The 16,786-nt window shown below is 56.6% G+C and overlaps 7 protein-coding genes across 7 annotated transcripts; 1 reads left to right on the top strand and 6 right to left on the bottom strand.

The window, feature by feature from the left end:
* Positions 1–733: 733 nt before the first annotated feature.
* Positions 734–2,434, bottom strand: W97_08678 (uncharacterized protein; the record flags this gene model as incomplete). Its single annotated transcript, XM_007786545.1, has 1 exon — positions 734–2,434. One exon carries the CDS (start codon positions 2,432–2,434, stop codon positions 734–736), a length of 1,701 nt encoding a protein of 566 aa, XP_007784735.1.
* A 312-nt stretch (positions 2,435–2,746) lies between these two features.
* Positions 2,747–3,880, top strand: W97_08677 (uncharacterized protein; the record flags this gene model as incomplete). Its single annotated transcript, XM_007786544.1, has 2 exons — positions 2,747–3,125; positions 3,234–3,880. 2 exons carry the CDS (start codon positions 2,747–2,749, stop codon positions 3,878–3,880), a joined length of 1,026 nt encoding a protein of 341 aa, XP_007784734.1.
* Positions 3,881–6,722: 2,842 nt separating this feature from the next.
* Positions 6,723–8,106, bottom strand: W97_08676 (uncharacterized protein; the record flags this gene model as incomplete). Its single annotated transcript, XM_007786543.1, has 6 exons — positions 6,723–7,265; positions 7,326–7,522; positions 7,576–7,693; positions 7,743–7,774; positions 7,827–7,943; positions 8,049–8,106. 6 exons carry the CDS (start codon positions 8,104–8,106, stop codon positions 6,723–6,725), a joined length of 1,065 nt encoding a protein of 354 aa, XP_007784733.1.
* Positions 8,107–9,094: 988 nt separating this feature from the next.
* W97_08675 (uncharacterized protein) lies at positions 9,095–10,083 on the bottom strand (the record flags this gene model as incomplete). Its single annotated transcript, XM_007786542.1, has 2 exons — positions 9,095–9,956; positions 10,019–10,083. 2 exons carry the CDS (start codon positions 10,081–10,083, stop codon positions 9,095–9,097), a joined length of 927 nt encoding a protein of 308 aa, XP_007784732.1.
* Positions 10,084–11,350: 1,267 nt separating this feature from the next.
* Positions 11,351–12,304, bottom strand: W97_08674 (uncharacterized protein; the record flags this gene model as incomplete). The annotated part of the gene is made up of 1 exon (XM_007786541.1): positions 11,351–12,304. One exon carries the CDS (start codon positions 12,302–12,304, stop codon positions 11,351–11,353), a length of 954 nt encoding a protein of 317 aa, XP_007784731.1.
* A 1,343-nt stretch (positions 12,305–13,647) lies between these two features.
* Positions 13,648–14,503, bottom strand: W97_08673 (uncharacterized protein; the record flags this gene model as incomplete). The annotated part of the gene is made up of 2 exons (XM_007786540.1): positions 13,648–13,839; positions 13,892–14,503. 2 exons carry the CDS (start codon positions 14,501–14,503, stop codon positions 13,648–13,650), a joined length of 804 nt encoding a protein of 267 aa, XP_007784730.1.
* Positions 14,504–14,986: 483 nt separating this feature from the next.
* On the bottom strand, positions 14,987–16,244 carry W97_08672 (acyl-CoA dehydrogenase; the record flags this gene model as incomplete). Its single annotated transcript, XM_007786539.1, has 3 exons — positions 14,987–15,043; positions 15,092–15,511; positions 15,579–16,244. 3 exons carry the CDS (start codon positions 16,242–16,244, stop codon positions 14,987–14,989), a joined length of 1,143 nt encoding a protein of 380 aa, XP_007784729.1.
* Positions 16,245–16,786: the final 542 nt, after the last annotated feature.

The raw sequence follows: 16,786 nt of genomic DNA, 5'->3' as shown, positions 1-16,786 counted from the left end.
TAAACATCTTTTGGAATGGCGGCCAAAGGTGAGTCCTCTGGCTGAACATTGGATGCGCTCGTGGAAAATCGCTGACTGTTATTGGTACAGAGGATGCGCTTGACAACACGGAGAAGCGAGTAGTTCAGGTAGTTCAGAAATGTGTCACTAACTGTCCAACCACATCTGGATCCATTGCGACTCCGCAAGCGCGCCTTGAGGGGTACTTTCGTCAGCGGCCATGATACTGGGCGCGACCCAAGGCCCTTCATGAACAGCGCACTTGGCAGGCTGCTTGTCTTTGTCCATATCAATGATGTACCTAGTCGCACGGTTGTCAGTGAGCCTGGCGCGGCAGCAGTCTTCACTAGTCCAGTGCTGGTAAAAATAGTCCGAGACCATCTCACATCTCAACGCCCAGGCGTAGATCCCAATAGTGTGGTTTTCGACGGCTGGTCGACTTCCGCTGCGGGGTCTGCGGAGTGCATTCAAGGATCGCCAGAACCAAGGTACGGTCGCCCAGGGTGCCATCAGATGTGATCCAGCGGTCTAGATTGATTGCTAGGCTGTCGCATCGTCACACCGACAACGCAACTCCAGTGTGACTCGACCCAAACCGCGCGAGCTATCTCTTTTGTCTCTAACAGACACATTACCGCCTGAAGCGGCGACGGGAAGGAGAGTCCTGAAAAGGTGTTTAATAGCTCGAACACCTGGATAGGCGCAGAAAGCTGTGGTAGTATTATCGCATATATCAACCACTCAACAGGTCCACGACAACAGCCGGAATCCTTTCCACACCTTCGGCCTTGATGGCGCTGACCGGCACAGCGCTCGGACGATCCTTCCAAGCATTCTTCTTCCCGCTCGGATGAGCCACCGTGCCGTCGCGCACTGCAGCCAGGTAAGACTGAAGTGCTGCAAAATTCTCCTGTGTCTCTGGCAGATCCGCCTTCGTAGCAACGACAAACCACGGTTTCGAAGTGATCGGTGGCAGCGTAAGGGGAGGAAGCGGCATCTCGGAAGCATCAGCTTCGAAAACCTCAGGGTCTCCAAAGGTGTCACTTTCGAATTCTGAGGTAGCGCGATTGACCAGCGGTTTCCAGTCCACTAGCCGCTTTTGAGTCTCCGCGTTGATCTCCTCGTTTCTGAACGTCTCATACTCGCCGACCTCCCTCCAGAGCGCGCGCAGAGCTGCTACAGAGTCTCCAGCTGAGAGGTCGACCACAAAAGCGAGCACAGCTGCGCGCTCAATGTGTCGCAGGAACGAGAGGCCAAGGCCCTTGTCCAGATGGGCATCCTCAATGACTCCAGGTATATCTGCAATGGTGAAGTTCGTTCTCGGGTCGCCCCTTCGACCTGCGGTAATCATTGGCCGACCCTTGTGACTGTCCAACACCACAGTACCGATATTCGGCTGCAGCGTCGTAAACGCCCAGTCGCCGACTCTGGCGCGACTGTTCGTCAAAGCTCTCAGCAACGTGCTTTTACCCGCATTGGGCAGTCCGACAAGTCCGACGTCAGCCAGCAGCTTGAGCTCCAGCTGGACGTGCAGACTCATGCCCGGCTCGCCCTTCGTCGCAATTTTCGGCCTCGGCATGTCCGTAGAAACGAAATGCGTGTTTCCCAGCCCACCCAACGCGCCCGCCGCAAGCAACATCGGCTGCTCCATCGGCTTATCCAAATCCAACTGCACCGGCGCTTTCGGCTGTACGAGCGCAAGGTTCGAGCGTCTCGGACCTGGGTGTTTGGGAAACTCCATATTCCTGAACTCAGAGGGTTGGCTGCCTGGATACAGCATCCACTGATCCCGCCGATACTGCCCCTTCACAGCCCCATCCTCCTCCGCCCGTTTCGCCTTGCGGCGCTCGCTATACGCGCGCGCCTCCTCTTCTGCGACCGGGTCTCTGCGCCACACCTCCCGTAGAACAGTCCCAACCGGCACGGTGACAAGCACATCCCCTCCCCTCTCGCCGCCCCGGTTCTTGCCGGCGCCGTTCTTGCCCGCTCCGGCTTTGAGTATGCCTCGCCGGGCGAGCTTGTGCAGTGATGTCTCGCCACGCACGGCTTGTATGTAGATGTTGCCCCCAGTACCGCCATCACCGCCGTTTGGTGGGCCGGCTGCTATGTACTTCTCGCGCAGGAAGGAGATGCAGCCGTGGCCGCCGGCGCCGGCGTGGAAGGTGATGGTGCAGCGGTCGGTGAACGGGGTGAGGGCGTAGGAGTCTGGTGATGGGTCGAGGCGCTCCAGGTCCTGTGGTGGTTTTGATGGCGGAAGTATATCTTGGCTGTTGCTTTGGCTTGCTACGGTGGTGTTGAGCCTGTGTTGGCAAGCCGGGACGTGGTGGCGCGCTGCATGCCGTAACGAGCGGAGGAGCTGCTTGTTAATAGAGGGATAAAGGAACGGTGTTAATGTCCCGCTGATCAAGCAGCCACTACTCCGTACCGACGGCATTTGAGGTGAGGTCTAATGGATCTCCTGATTGCATTGTCCGCAGACATTCACAAATCTTGGCGCTCGGAACAAACCGACGCGCTTATTCGGACACGCGCCCATTCGGGTCGTGCCGAGGCTTCTTTCACCACCTTCCCAGACAGGAACCTTCACGCCCCCCAAAGTAAAGGTCGCCGTATTTTCACTGGTCATGTGGGTGATAGTACAGTAAGACACACGGACTACTTGTGTCGCCAGAGAGGATGCTGCTCCTTTCTGCATACCCTCCGAAACTTGTTCGGAGACTAACCAGCCAGCACTAACGTCCGCATCATGGTGGTCTCAATCGCTCGTCTGGCACTTTCCCCTTACATGACGGGGGCTGCGCTTCTCATCCTTCGCTATGGACCGGATTCTGTTCGAGAAGAGCTTACCCGGTTCCTGGGAAACAACTTGCACCTCCTGAGCACTAGCTTGAAGTGGCTGCTCGCTCTTGGGCTCACCTCCAAGGTCAACAGTCTGCTCAGTCGATGGGCGGAGAACAAGTGGATCTGGAAGAACGGCAAGACTGCTTGGAGATGGGAAAACGAAGTCGCTGTGATCACTGGAGGCTCCAATGGCATCGGTGCCCATGTCGTCCGGCGTCTGGTATCAAGGGGTGTCAAGGTTGCTGTGCTTGACATCCAGCCCTTGAGTAAGGACCTCGAAGACTGTAAGTTATTCTGCTTCAGGGACCCAGAAGCGACGGTCTCCACGCCAGCCGCATCTTCGAGCGGTCACATGACCTTATATCAGAATCTGGATGTTGACATAAGCACAGCGAAGAACATCCACTACTACAAGTGCGACATCGCTTCCCGCGAGGCAGTCCAGCAAGCCGCCGAAGCCATCCGCTCCGATCTCGGGAACCCAACCATCCTTATCAACAACGCAGGCATGGGAACGCCAGGAACCATCCTCGACCAATCATCCAAGGATCTCCGCACAATCTTCGACGTCAACCTGATCAGCCACTTCTATACCGTCCAAGAATTTCTCCCCTCCATGCTCGCGCAGCGAAAAGGCCACATCATAAGCGTCGCCAGCCTCGCCAGCTTCGCCGCCGCCGCAGGAATGGTCAACTACGCATGCACCAAAGCGGGCGTGCTCGCCTTCCACGAGGGGCTGAACCAGGAGCTCAAGCATCGCTTCCAGTGCCCCGAGATCAAGACCACGGTTGTGCATCCGGGCTGGACGCGGACGAATCTGACGGCGCCGTTGGAGGGAAATATCAAGAAAGCGGGGATCGTGATGTTGGATTCGGAGGTCGTGGCGGATGGGATAGTAGGGCAGATCTTCAAGGGCGAGTCGGCTCAGATTATCTTGCCGGAGAATATGAAGAATGCGACTGGGTTGAGGGGCTGGCCGACTTGGTTGCAGGAGTTGTTAAGGGACAAGTCGAAAGACATTACTGTTCTTACTCAGTAGGCGTGCACAGTAGAGGCAAGCGATAAGGCAGGGTCTAAAAGATCGCAACTGATCGACTGATTGAAGATATCGGAAGGCCTCCAAGAGGCAGGGCGCTAGACTTACCAGGATTTCAGAAGTATGTATTCCATAGCATTCTACATCAAAACAGCGCTTAATAAAACGCAGTTGCAATCTAAATCATGCAGTGTTCAGTAGTGACAGCGGCCTGTGATATGTTTGACGTCTTTCGTGTTGGTGGCTGCGGTCCGAAATAGACATGCGCCGTGCGAGGCTGTGTGGGTACCTGCAGCGGCGGCGCAGCCCCACGAAGGAAGAGGCAGACAACTAAACTTACCTTTGCTCTTAGGGGCGCATTTATTCTTTTGAGGCGATTTATTATAACAATGATGTCTGTTGGATGCGCAATGCCGTTTCTCTCCTCTGTCGATTTCGCAGCGACAAACTCTCTCCCTCCACGTCAGCATTCTATTCTTAACCCATGCATTGCTAAACTCTTGGGTATACTAAGTATACAGAGTAATACAAGGCCACTCTAGTTCTTGGAATAGCAGCTTGGATGCCGTACATGAGGCCGCGGCATACCAAATACATCGTAAGTCGTCCCACTTGGGCTCACAGTTATTCTTTCTCTAATACTCGCTTTAGTACAACGCAACCGCCTAGCCATCCGCCCACTGAACAGTTTCAAATCTAAGATTACATCGCTCGAAGGTGGCATTGTCAGTGCCGTGGAGTCCGAAACCTGTTAGATCTTCCGCCATCCTGCCGGTCAATCGCACCGTGTTTCACAGTCTACCAGGTTGCTCTATCGTACCGCATGCAGAAAACGAGGACGGCAACGATCCAGGAGTTCCAAACATTGGAAATCTTTCTTGTCAAGGACTCTCCTCGGAGTAGCCCTTACCACGGGAGCACTTCGTGCAGGCTTCGCAGAAACACTTAGGCGGTCGATAATATGAGCGCGTCGATGAGCGAACTCGCCGCTATATCGCTGTCCTTTCCTCAGGCGTTCCCATCCGTATGAGAATACCTGCATCAGTGACGACCACCCGTATACTACCAGGCCTCGTTCCCATTGGGATTCGTCCATCATTGTCAACGAGATGATATTCAGCACACCCACCTTTGTCTTGGTCCTTGGGGGTTGGAACGCTTCTTCCCCGTCTCACAGCGCGTTGGCTCCAACGGGTTATCCATCAGCACCTGTAATGATAGGGTCATCTCCGTCACTCACGACTATATCTTCGCTATCTTCCTCTTCCTCTTTGTACCCACTAAGACCGGCTCCGAGAGATAATCTTACTGTCATATCACCCAGTAGTGTTCCTCCAGCGCCAACAGTCTCTGATCCATCCTGGTCATTTCCACCGTCCATTTCGTCCACTCTTATTCTCTCCTCACCCAGCAGCAACTTCTCGGCCGCCACTTCCTCCACCCTCTCAACCCTCATCAGTTCGTCGCTACCCACCACCCAAGCTCCTCTCTCCGACACCGCTACCGCCAGCCGGACCTCCACCCCAGCAAGCCCCTCGACCAGCACATCCAGCACGTCGACCATACCCAGCACATCCAGTCCCCCCAGCACACCCGCCCCCTCCACTACCTCCAGCACAGCGTCCACAACATCCAGCTTCCTCCAGCCTCTCTACCCAGGCGGAGCTCGCGCCGTGCTCGCAACAGGCCTCTCAGGCGCCACTCTCCTGCTCCTCGCCGCCCTGCTCTACCTCCTTCTCCAGCGCCGGCGAATCGCCGCCGCACGCCGCAAAGAGGCGCGCTGCTACCCCGAAGAGGCGTGGTTGTACGATCCGCCCATTCTCAGGCGGCCAGGGCGTGCGGGGAGGGCCGCTCCGGAGGGACTGGGGCTCGGAACCAACATGATCGGAACGGTGGAGCAGGAACCAGGATCGCGTGGTCCAGCGATAGCGCGTGCGGGGAGTCGGCGGCCGCCTCCCCGCTCTCCTGCGCGAGAATCCCGCTACAGTTCCTTACCGGGCACTGTTGCAGAGGGCGCCGCCGCGCCTGAGCCTAGTAGCGCGCGAATGGAGTTGGGGTCGCGGAGGAGCGACGCGTTGGCGCCGATGCTGAGTACTTCAGACACAAGAAACTTGGGGAGTTGGAGTCCTGTGTCCCCCAGGTCGGAAAGTTCAGTGTATGAAGGGGAGTTGGCGGACGAGGGGCTCCTTCGCGCTGACGTATGACGCTTTTCGATGCGTGGTGCATTGTGCAGCCACTATGGGAATACCTCTCTGGATTCTGTTCTGTCTCTCGAGGTGGTATCAAGTATGCGAGTAGTGCTTCAAACCCCTTAGGGGCTATTACCCCTGGACGACTAAGAGAGAGCATAGACATTAGCCGCATTCGATGAAGATAGTACGAGAATCCATGGGTCATGAATCCGAGTCGGGAGGCGAGGAATAGCTGCGTACCAATGCAGGTCACAAACATCCAGTATAAAACCCTGAATCGTTTCAGTATACCTACCCTAACCTATGATACCTATCTACCCCGCTTAGAAACGATGCAAACCGTAACCTTTACTTCGCCTACCAGGCCTTCCAATTTCGATGTTTTCAAGGGGGTAAACAAAGGGGCTTTTGAGAAGAATACAGATACACGCTCAAGCAGAAGAAGTCCACAACAACCCGTAAACCACCTCCACTTTCCCCGTTTATGATCCTTCGTTCTGCACACACCGACCATGCCATTATCTCATGCCCATCGTACCGATCCGAGACCGCTAGACTCTCGGAGACTGTTAAACTCCACTCCCTCTCCCGAGATACAAACTAGGCATCTTCTTCTTGATGCTCGGACAAGCCTCTCCCGCCACGCCACCTCTTCAAGCGCTATTAAAGATCGGCCCACCAATCTCCTCACGCCTGCCAAGGTCCTCAGCTCTGCCAGAGCCCTCCGACCTATCAAGGCCCGAAGTCCTGCCAAAGCCCTCAGCGCGGTCGTAGTCCTCAGCCCTGCCAAGGCCCTCGCCACCAACCGGCTCCTGGCGGGGCGCAGTCGGGAAGTCATCAGCGCGGACGGAGCTGGAGCTGTTGTCCGAATCGCCCTTCATCGCCTCCGGAGAAGTCTGGCGGCTAGCACGACGCTTGGCCTGGCCGATAAGGTCCTGAGCTTTGTGGCTGTACTCATCAGCGTAGGTCTTGACGGTCTCGGTGGCGCGGCTGGTCTGCTGGGCGGCGGCCTCGCGCATCTGGTTCGTCTGGCGGCGCACGATTTGGCCGGTGCGGTTCAGCTGCTCGTCGATGACGTCCTTGTTCTTGACGTAGATGAGAGGGGCAAGGTAGATGATGGAGGTTGCAATGAGCGAGAGGCCCCAAAGAGGGACGACCTTGATGAGGAAGTAGGAGATCAGGGCCGAGGCAAAAGCCTGCACAGAAGATAGGTTAGCAACTGTGACGGTCATGCGGCGGTTGGAGGAATGCCTTACAGCAAGCGTGACGTAGACGTTCTCGGCGAAGATTATCCGCTGGAACTCGATGACGAAAAAGTTGATCAATTGCTCGATGTCGTCGGTGAAGCGCTCAAGAGAGGCCTTGTCGACCGTGTAGTACTTGCGAGGGCGGATCTGAGTAGCGAAACCATTGCCAAAGGCAGCCTGGCCGAGGATTTCGGCTGCGGCGGTAACTAGAGATGATCAGCATGCTGTGCCAATCGATCGTAACGTCACTTGGACCTACTGCCAGTGACGATGTAGGCGCCCTTGAAGAACCAACGGAGGATGGGCAGGTATCGAGTAGCGAAGATGAGAAGGACGGACACAAGGAAGGAGATGGCGGTGGCGCGAGGATTTCTCCACTAGATCCTATTAGCGCAAGGCATGGAGCAGACCACCGCAGAAGCTTACGCTCAAGAGCCGGTAGAACATGGAGTGGTAGTCTATGCTTTCGTCAGGCCTCAGCTTTCCTGTCCGTGTTTGTATGGCACCTACGGGTCAACGGCTGGCCAGTAGCGGCCGGCTGGTCAGGAGTCGTGCGAGCATCGGCAAGATCACGGAACTCTGAGGAAGTCTTGGCGGACTGCTCCTTGACATTCTGCGCAACGGGGCCTGAGAACCGTCAGTGTTGTCATTGGGTGATGAGGTCGCGAGGGTTCTGTGCTCCATATCAGCCTGGCCCCGCTTCGAGTCGAGCTTACACGATACTCACCTCACCGTTCTGGATGGTATCCAGCGCATTTTGAGTGGCAGGGTGGTTCTGTACGGAGTTCATGGCGGACTGAGCACCTGCGGCGTGGGTTAGATGGGAATGCGGAAGATGGTGGCGGAAAAGTTGAGATAAGGCCACTGTAATGCACAAGATCAGCTGCAGCTCGGCAACGCCAGGTACTGGTAGACAGCGTGGACGGAGATCACGACCTACCTAACCGCTCACGAAGTGGTTCTTAGCGTTCTGGAGAGATTCCTGGGCGTTGCCATTGGAGGTATTGGAGCCTTGGTTCGCAGAACGATCCAAGTCAGGGTATGAGTAGTCGTCGGTGTTGTGCGCGCGGTCAGACATCTCGCCGGTGACTGTGGGATTCTTGGGAGCGGAGGACGTCTGAAGGGTGTGCAGAAAGGGTAGAGGTAGGGGAGGGTGTGTTTAATGTTGAGAATTGAGTTGTGTGGAGGCAGATGGGGTTGAGAAGTTGCTCGCGTGCTAGGGATTTTCCTGCTTGCTCTGGGCGGTGCTGCTCTTGGCAATTGCATCACTGTGTCTTCACAATCCCATTCGTTGCAGCCACCGCACCTTCCACACACAATCGTCCAATTGATCAATTTCCCTCTCGACTGCCCTATCACTGTCAATTACAGCAGCCACGTACGCTTGACAGCTGCGACAGCCATGACAGCCACGACAGCAAAACTGAACTGAACTGGGCCGCTGTGGCTGCCAGCAGGCTTGCTTCCTTGGTTCTGGCGAACAATCCTAGCGCTCAAGCATGTGACAGTGACCGACACGTATGGTGGCGCACACTTCCGTGTCACGTGCAAAACCGCCGCTCACGTGACAGACACTGTGAAAGACTTCCTCATCCTGAATACACTTTAATCGATCGGCTGGAATAAGAGGACAAATCAGAAGTCTCAGAATCATTTCATTCGTAGCGAGCGTGAGTGTACGTAAAACTACAACAACATGCAAAACACGGGTATCGCGATGCTCCAAAGACATCCAGATATATCCCTCGACCCCCAACTAGCACACTGCCCCCCCCCCCTCACGCCAAAAGCATTGCGCCCCCTACAGCCGCCAATATCTGCAACGGCCTCGCATCGAACCTCGGCGCCGCCGCTCCTGGGACCGCTGACAAGCTCGCGGCCGCGTTTTGCGCAGCCGACACGCCCGCCGATGTAGGTCTCGCCGTGGTGCCCGATGGGCTCGAGCTCGTCACCGCCGCCAGAGTCGACGCAACACCTGAGGATGAGACCGCCGCCGCCGCCGCCGTCGCAGTCGCAGACGCCATTGCCGTACCCCCCACGGCGGTCGTGCTCCCGCAATAGCTACTCCAGTCCCACGGCCCGCCGCTCGTCCACGGGCCTCCTGTGCTCCACGCCGCCGGCGGAGCCCAGGTGCCGCTGGCGTGGTCACTCCAGAAGGAGTTCCAGTCGCCGGAGTAGGCTGACCACGCCGAGCTATACGAGCTCCAAGCCCCGCTGTTGCCGCACCACGCGCTGCTGTACGCGCCGCCCCACCCTCCAGGGCCGCCAGGACCCCACCCCGGGCCGTTGGCAGGGCCCCAGTGGCCAGGTCCCCAGTTGTTGTTTCCTGGTCCCCAGGGCCCGGGACCGCCTGGGCCGGGAGTCGGGACGGGCCCGGGGTAGGTGGTTAGGGTTGTGGGCCAGGTCGTCCATGGACCGGGGTTGGCGGACGTCCAGGACGCCCAGGCTGTGTTGTCGGACGTCCAGCTTGCCCAGGCAGCGCTGTGGGAGGAGGTCCAGGACGCCCAGGCTGCGCTCTCAGAGGGCCAGGCGGTTGGCCAGGCGGAGGCCCACGCGGAGGACCACGCGCTGGCGTCGCTCGGCCAAGCCGAGTTCCAGGGGCCGGCGCCGGGCCAGGTTGGGGTGGGGTCGTCGTCGGAGCTGAATTGGGATGTCAGGCAGCTGTCGAGAGGTTCTTCTGGGGGCAGAGAGGCGCGACTTACTAGTCCTGAGCGTACGCGCCCACCGCCGCAGCGGAGAGGAGTGCGGCGAGGGTTGCGGCCTTCATGCTGTAGGATTGCGCACGAAACCGAGAGGATTCGGATTGAGAAGAGGAGGGAGACTTTGCGCGCCGCGATTCAGAACACCAATGTAGAGAAGCTGTAACAGAAGCTGAAGAAAGCTATGGTACCGACGTAGAAGCGTACTCAGAGAAACGGTCCCGTGCCTACCTACCTTATATATTTCCCTCCCATGTCATCAAGCATACGCAGCCTGCGCAGCCGCTCCAAACCAAGCTTTCTCACAGCTCCTCCCTGCTGACCGTCTCCGCAAAAAGCGTCAATTAACGTTCTTCCCAGCGCAGAGTGCGGCCAGGGCTTACGCGTCTGCAGCCTTACGTGGGGAGCCGTTAGGTGCCCGAGAGGCCCGGCGCCGCAAGCTGAGCGTTCCTTGCCTATTTTGGGCAAAACGGTGGCCCCAGCCGACATGTCACAGCACCGGATCGCTCGGCTGAGCCCTTAAGTGTGCGGTTAGAACGCATGCCATCCGGCGGAGGTGAGGGCTTTGGGGGCTGCTGGAAGTTGTTCCTGAGATGTTCGGATGATGCGACGGCGGCTGTGGTTGGTGGGGTCGAAGTGCCCGCGCACGCGAGCGCGGGGGGACGCGTGTCTGAAGCGGCATGGGAAAAGCACTTCAATCGAGCAGCTTCAATCTGATAGACCAACATCCCCGAGCGGCCTTGGACCAAGAATTGCTGATCTCGGCTTCGGGGGCCTTTGAAGACCGAGCAGATCAGCGCCCCCGGTGATGTTTCAAGTTGATAACCTCCGCATCCTGACTCGAGCAGAGAGGCAGTGTTCGCGGCTGCTGACGCGGAGCATCGTGAAAGGGAGCCGCTTTCTGTCTCGGCTTCCTTCCGGGCATAAGGCCCTCTTAGCTAAGACTGGAGGCCGTGTTGGTTCGGCAAGAGGATTGGGGATAGCCGCACAGCCGTTTTCCGGGACCTTGGCTTGAATGTCGAAATATTTCAGATGCGCAGGAAGCAACTGTTCCGAGGGCCGCTCCTGCAGAATTGCACGCACGTGAGATCCGAAGAAGTCTCACGATCATCATGTAGGATGTCCTTGAATAGAGTATAGAAAAGTAGTGTATGTAAACAAGCCGCCGGCAGAGCGCCAAAGTCCCCTTGCATCAACCGCAGCCGTACCGCAAATTAACCTTGAGCCGTGAAACTATCTACCCACACCCTCCATAGCAGCGGGAACTCTAGGAGGACCTCCGGCAAGGCATAGTGCCGAATGTCCAGACCCTTCTCGTTCAGAGGCGACTGGTGATCAACCCCTCATGGCGTGCACCTGCGCAAAGCCCGTCCTCAACACCTCCGGGCCGATAGCCGCATAAGCCACAGCCGCAACAACATGTGCCCCGACAAATAAGATCGCGCAAGTGACGAAGAAGATCTTGATGTAGAGCTTCACAACCCTACGCCTGGCCTCCCAGTTGAATGTCTTCCATGCCTCAAGGAAGCCGATCGCGCCAGTGCCGCCAATGACAGCCGGGACGACCCTCCCGCCAAATGAGCGGTCGAATGGCACAATGGTGTCCTCCTCCTCAGGCAACAGGGACGCCTCGATGCGGGTCAAAGTAACATGGGCAGGGATAGCGACGAAGAGGACTGCGCAGACGCCAACAGTAATGGCGGCAATGATCTTGATGGCCCAAATCGCGATATCAGTCCCGGAGCCGCGCTCGACGTTGGGGATATCGACCTGGAAGAAGATGATGTGCGTGAAGCCAGCGGCGACAAAGAGAGCGAGGTCGGTGACGATGAAGCAGGCGGCTGCGGGGAAAGCAACAGCCTTCCAGGTGGAGCGAGGGAGGACGCGCGAGAGGTACGGCTTCGAGGACGGCGTGCTGATCATGGCGTGCGTCCAGGCCATGTGGTGGCGCGCGAGGATCATGGTCGCGGCGATCTCGCCGAGGAAGCGGCCGGGGATCGTGGGTACAACAGCGAAAACGAGGTTCGAGAGGAAGTGGAAGGCCGTGCCGTAGATAATGGCGCCGCCAAGGCCCCTCCAGCGAGATCTGAAACCAGCTTGAGCGGTCAGGTGGCGCATAGTTGTGATGATGCTCCTAGTGATAGGTTGGATGTGGACGACTTCGATGACGGGTTGTTCGGCGTCGAGCAGGTTTTCCTTCTCAGCCTCGCCCTTCGAGAGCGGCGAGTCGGGTTCATCGTGTTCGGCGGGGGTCTCAATCGTGATAGCGGCAGTGGGAGTCTCGATCATAGTAAGTGAGGCTACAACATGGCCGAGAGTGTATTGAACCTGTGGGTGATGCTGTTAGTGGCAGACGCGTAGCAGAGCATTCGGCTCTAGGTAGGAGATACAACATACAGAAAGGACGAGGCCGATGAACGCAAATAAAGTGAAAATAACCGCAGCTAGGCCCCATGGAGAGACCTCCAAGTTTGAAGGTGCATCTTGCTGCTGATTGTGCTTCGCAAGAGCAGCGGAGGCGGTTCGGCAACCCCGGCTGACGAGGTGATTCAGAAGCTGACCTTGCATCGCGACTTTGTTGTATCCTGTGCTGTGAGAAACTAAGAGAGAATGTAGATGAAAGGGTTTGTACGGTAGAAGGTGAAGTTGTCTTTGAGAAAAGGAGAGGTGGTGTTTGGTCGTCGTAAGCTGAAGGTGTTAAGAGGGCTAGGCATCGATGTCACAAAGGGTCACAGCCACGCTCGTGCCGCCGCATTGACCGACCCAAAACAGACAAGCCTCTTCTATTTCTGGCGCTGCCAAGATTCGCCGACGTCCGACGGCGCTAACCTTCATCTTTGGCTCACCATTCCCGTCTCCAACATCCTCTGCTGTAGTGCTGCTTTATCCTGGGCAAATCCATTCAACGACGTTGGACAATGAACGGGTTCTGAGATTCTGAGGAATGACCGCTAAATGATGCCAGCAAGCTGAGCGTTTTTGAGTAGCATGCAGCTGGATGGGTATCATGCGTTAGATCTAATAATGTGATCTACGTTTCATACTGCGCGCTCGTACCGCGAATGAAAAAAGGTCAATGAAACCAGCTATACGTATCACCCATTCTGAGCCATGCTACCGTGTACTTCATCTAGCCTACTCGCGACGCCTCATCCTTTGCGGATCAGCGTAGCTCATCTCTTACAGTACACGCAGCAAATAGGAAACCTTGGAGAGTCTCTCGGAGGTGTTATCTCTAGCAAACCCGTAGGTTTTGACTCTCAATTTGTCCACTACACGATTCGTTGGCGGGAGAAGACGCAGGCGAAGTACTGTAAAATGAAGTTGGTCCACAAACACGCGGTCCATGACCGCCCCGAACCGGGCTCCATTGGCACAGCGTGCAGTTTCGTGGCTCACAGATGGGCAACTCAGCAGTGTTAGGGCAAAGGCCCCTATCGAGGTCGGTGGGAGAACAAAGCCATAGCAAGGGACCAGGTCAGCACAAATAGTCAGCACAGGACAACTCAGTATCAAACACCTTCCAATTCTCGACCTCAAGCAAATAGTATCATACAAGCAGCCTTCAGTTCCCCAACCTCAAGATCCTCCCGCCAGTTGGCACGCAGCCGAAGCCAAGACCCCCTCTCTACCTACGAGCACCTTGGACGACGGGCGCTCCAGCCGTAGTCCCTTCTAGGGTTAAACTCCTCCCTAAACTCCGCCCCCTGAGGCCGCACGGACCAGCGGGCCGCGCGCGCTGCGTTCATAGCATCGATCTCCGCCTGCGCCTCCGCTGTGATGCCCTTGTTGACCTCCACAACCTGGCTGATCGGCCTCTCGGGCTAGCGGAGCAGCATCTCGCAGCGCCTCCCGAGCCCATACCGCTCGCCGCACCGCCAGACGCGCTTGCATGTTCAGCCTGTAAAGCACTTCTGGCTCCTCCCATTCCTCACCGACCCGGCCTCCACGGCCTGCCTGGCCACCATCTTGGCACTGCGAAACGCGGTACCCCACCCCTTCCCTGAACACAGCCGTTGCGCTCCGCTGTGCATCGTGCAGGGCACGCAGGATACCAGCATGCGCGTCTGAGCTGCGGCTTTCGACGGGGTACAAGGTAGCTGCGCGCCGCCCGACCAATCCGTCTTCTTGTGCCATGAACAGCGCGGCCTGGAGGATGTCGAGGGAGGCGCGGATGGCGGTTAGCGTGGCTGCAGTTGTGGCTGGGCTTGCGTTGGATCTGGAGGGACCTTCATCTGGCTGACAGGGAAGGACGCGCTCTTCGTCGGACTGGGGGCTGAGGATGGGCTCTTCGTCTGATTGGAGGGTGGGATCTCTATCGGCGTTGGCGCAGCAGGGGCGGTAGCAGTCTTCTTCGACATTTGCGATGAGGATGGTTACTGGGTCTGGGAAGGCGCAGGGATGGTCGGGTTTCGCTGCGGCGCAGCGGGCAGTCTTGAGGATGAGGGTTGCACCGCAGAAGCAGCGGGAGGGTTGGTGGTGGCACATGATTGTGGTGTGATCAGCGAGTTGATCGAACAGGTGTCCGTGACGGTTGAGGTTATTCGTTGTAGGTTTGTAGCGGTGCAGGAAGTGGTGCTGTGGTGTACTTCTTTGTGTTGAGGTGGACTATGATAGACTGTGATGATGCAGGAAGGAGCGGGCATGGGCAACGGAAGAGATATTTGACTTGTAGAGGTAGACTAGTATGATGAACACAGTAACGGTAGCGTAGTCCATGACAACGAGTGCACGCATCATAATGATCGCGTGGCCAGACTTCATCTCTGTGGCCGGACCTTACCGCTGTAGACGGCTTCGTTCTTGGGAATTTTCACTCAATAAGTATACGTCATGCACCAACCGCTGCTTGATTAAAGCGCTGAGAAGGGGTCACAGAGAGTGAGAAATGACGGAGCACGGGCACGGAAGACGCCATGCGAGGCACGCTCTGCGCGGACCTGACTAATGAAGGCTTGCAATTACTTGTTTCTAGTAACTCCGCGGCAGCTTCAATACTTTCTCGCCAACGTAGTTCAAGATCATCTCCTGCGTGTCATCAGCCAGCTGCGGTGAATAAGAGAGTTGAGCACATACCCTGCTGACCGGCGCTATCCGTGGCACGAAGCATTCCCTCAAGTACCGTTCCACATGATACTCCTGCGCGTACCCCATGCCACCGTGCGCCAACACAGCTCTTTCACAAGCAGTAAACGCCGCCTCAGCAGCGAGATACTTGGCAGAGTTGCATGCTACGCCAATCGCATGCTGCGTGATGCTCTGATCATGAACGCTGCTGTCGTACAGGCGAGCAGCGTGATAGGTTGCAAGCTTGGCGGCTTCGAGATTCATGTAGGCTGCTGCGAGCGGATGCTGTATGCCTTGATTTTGCCCAATAGGTCGCCCGAACACGACGCGTTCGCGCGCGTAGTTCGAGGCTCTGGTGAGCGCAGCATAGCCCAGACCGAGAGCTTCGCCGGCTAGGAGACAACGTTCGGCATTCATGCCGTGGAGAACCTGCGATGTGGTGTGAGCTAGGATTGGTTCTCATCTTGAAGAAGTTACCCGAGCGGGCGCCACATACAATCTTGAAACCTTGGCCTTCTTCACCGATGAGCGAGTCTGCAGGCACACGGTAGCCATCGAAAAACACCTCGTTAGCATCGATAGCTCTGCCGCCCATCTTCTTAATGCGCTTGAGCTCGAGTCCGGGGGCATTCTTGTCAAAGTCGATGAAGAACAGTGACAATCCCTCAGACGGTTTCTTGACGTCCTCCAGCGCCGTGGTACGAGCGAGCAGTACCATCTTAGAGGCGACTTGTGCAGACGATATCCAGATCTTCTGGCCTGTAATACTGTAATGGTCGCCATCTCTCTTCGCCAGAGTCCGAAGCTTCAGCGTTTCAAGCCCAGTGTTGGGTTCGGTAACGCCGAAACATGCTCTATATTCACCGCTGATGAGCTTGGGAAGCATACGCTGCCGTTGCTCGCGGGTTGCAAATTTGGCAACCGGTTGCGTGGCATAGACATTGGCATGTACTGTTTGTGCCCCTGCAATGCCTGCGCCGCTCTCTGCAATTGTATGCAGCATCATGGTGGCTTCTGAGATTCCTAGTCCAGCACCGCCTAGATCTTCCGGTAGAGCTATGCCTAGCCATCCATCCTTTGCCAGTGCAGCGTGAAGCTCATGGGGATACTCTCCAGACTCGTCATGTTGAGCCCAGTATTCCTGAGAGATGTCAATAGACATACGCAGCGTTGCAAGGCAGAGTCCGCACATCTGGGAAGTTTGAACAGATTTTAGAGATCGCTTCCCTGACTGTCATTTGTTCTGGAGTGAACCCGGATGTCTCCATGATCTTGCAGGACGGTGAAACGGAGAAGCATCGAGAGTGATAATTCCATAAAGGCCTAGGACTTCGTCGTGGTCTGCAGCTAGAAATGCTCTTACACGCTTCAAAGAGACGTGATCTTACTGTCGCCATCTTGGTGGAAGAAGTCTATGACTGACGATCAAAGAGGACCGGAGAGAAAAGACAAGACGCATCAAGCATGCATTACGGGGTTAGCGATCACGAAAATAGTCCCGATTACAGACGTTTCTACAGCGGCTTAATGCAAGTAGATGTAGGAAGAAATCTACGAGTGCCTACCTGAGTACTTACTAGTTGGTGCCGATGCGGCGGAGCTTCAGTTCCCCGAGGTCAAAGTGGAGAGAAGTCCAAAATCACGTGTGACCGCCTCCCCAGCCTAGCGTCAGCGCATCCCGTCGCCAACCTTGACCCTTGGCAT

The sequence above is a fragment of the Coniosporium apollinis genome, assembly GCF_000281105.1.
Source record: "Coniosporium apollinis CBS 100218 chromosome Unknown supercont1.60, whole genome shotgun sequence".
Taxonomy (NCBI): domain Eukaryota; kingdom Fungi; phylum Ascomycota; class Dothideomycetes; genus Coniosporium; species Coniosporium apollinis.
Note: the sequence above shows the minus strand (reverse complement) of the source record. Positions and strands in the feature narration are given on the sequence as shown.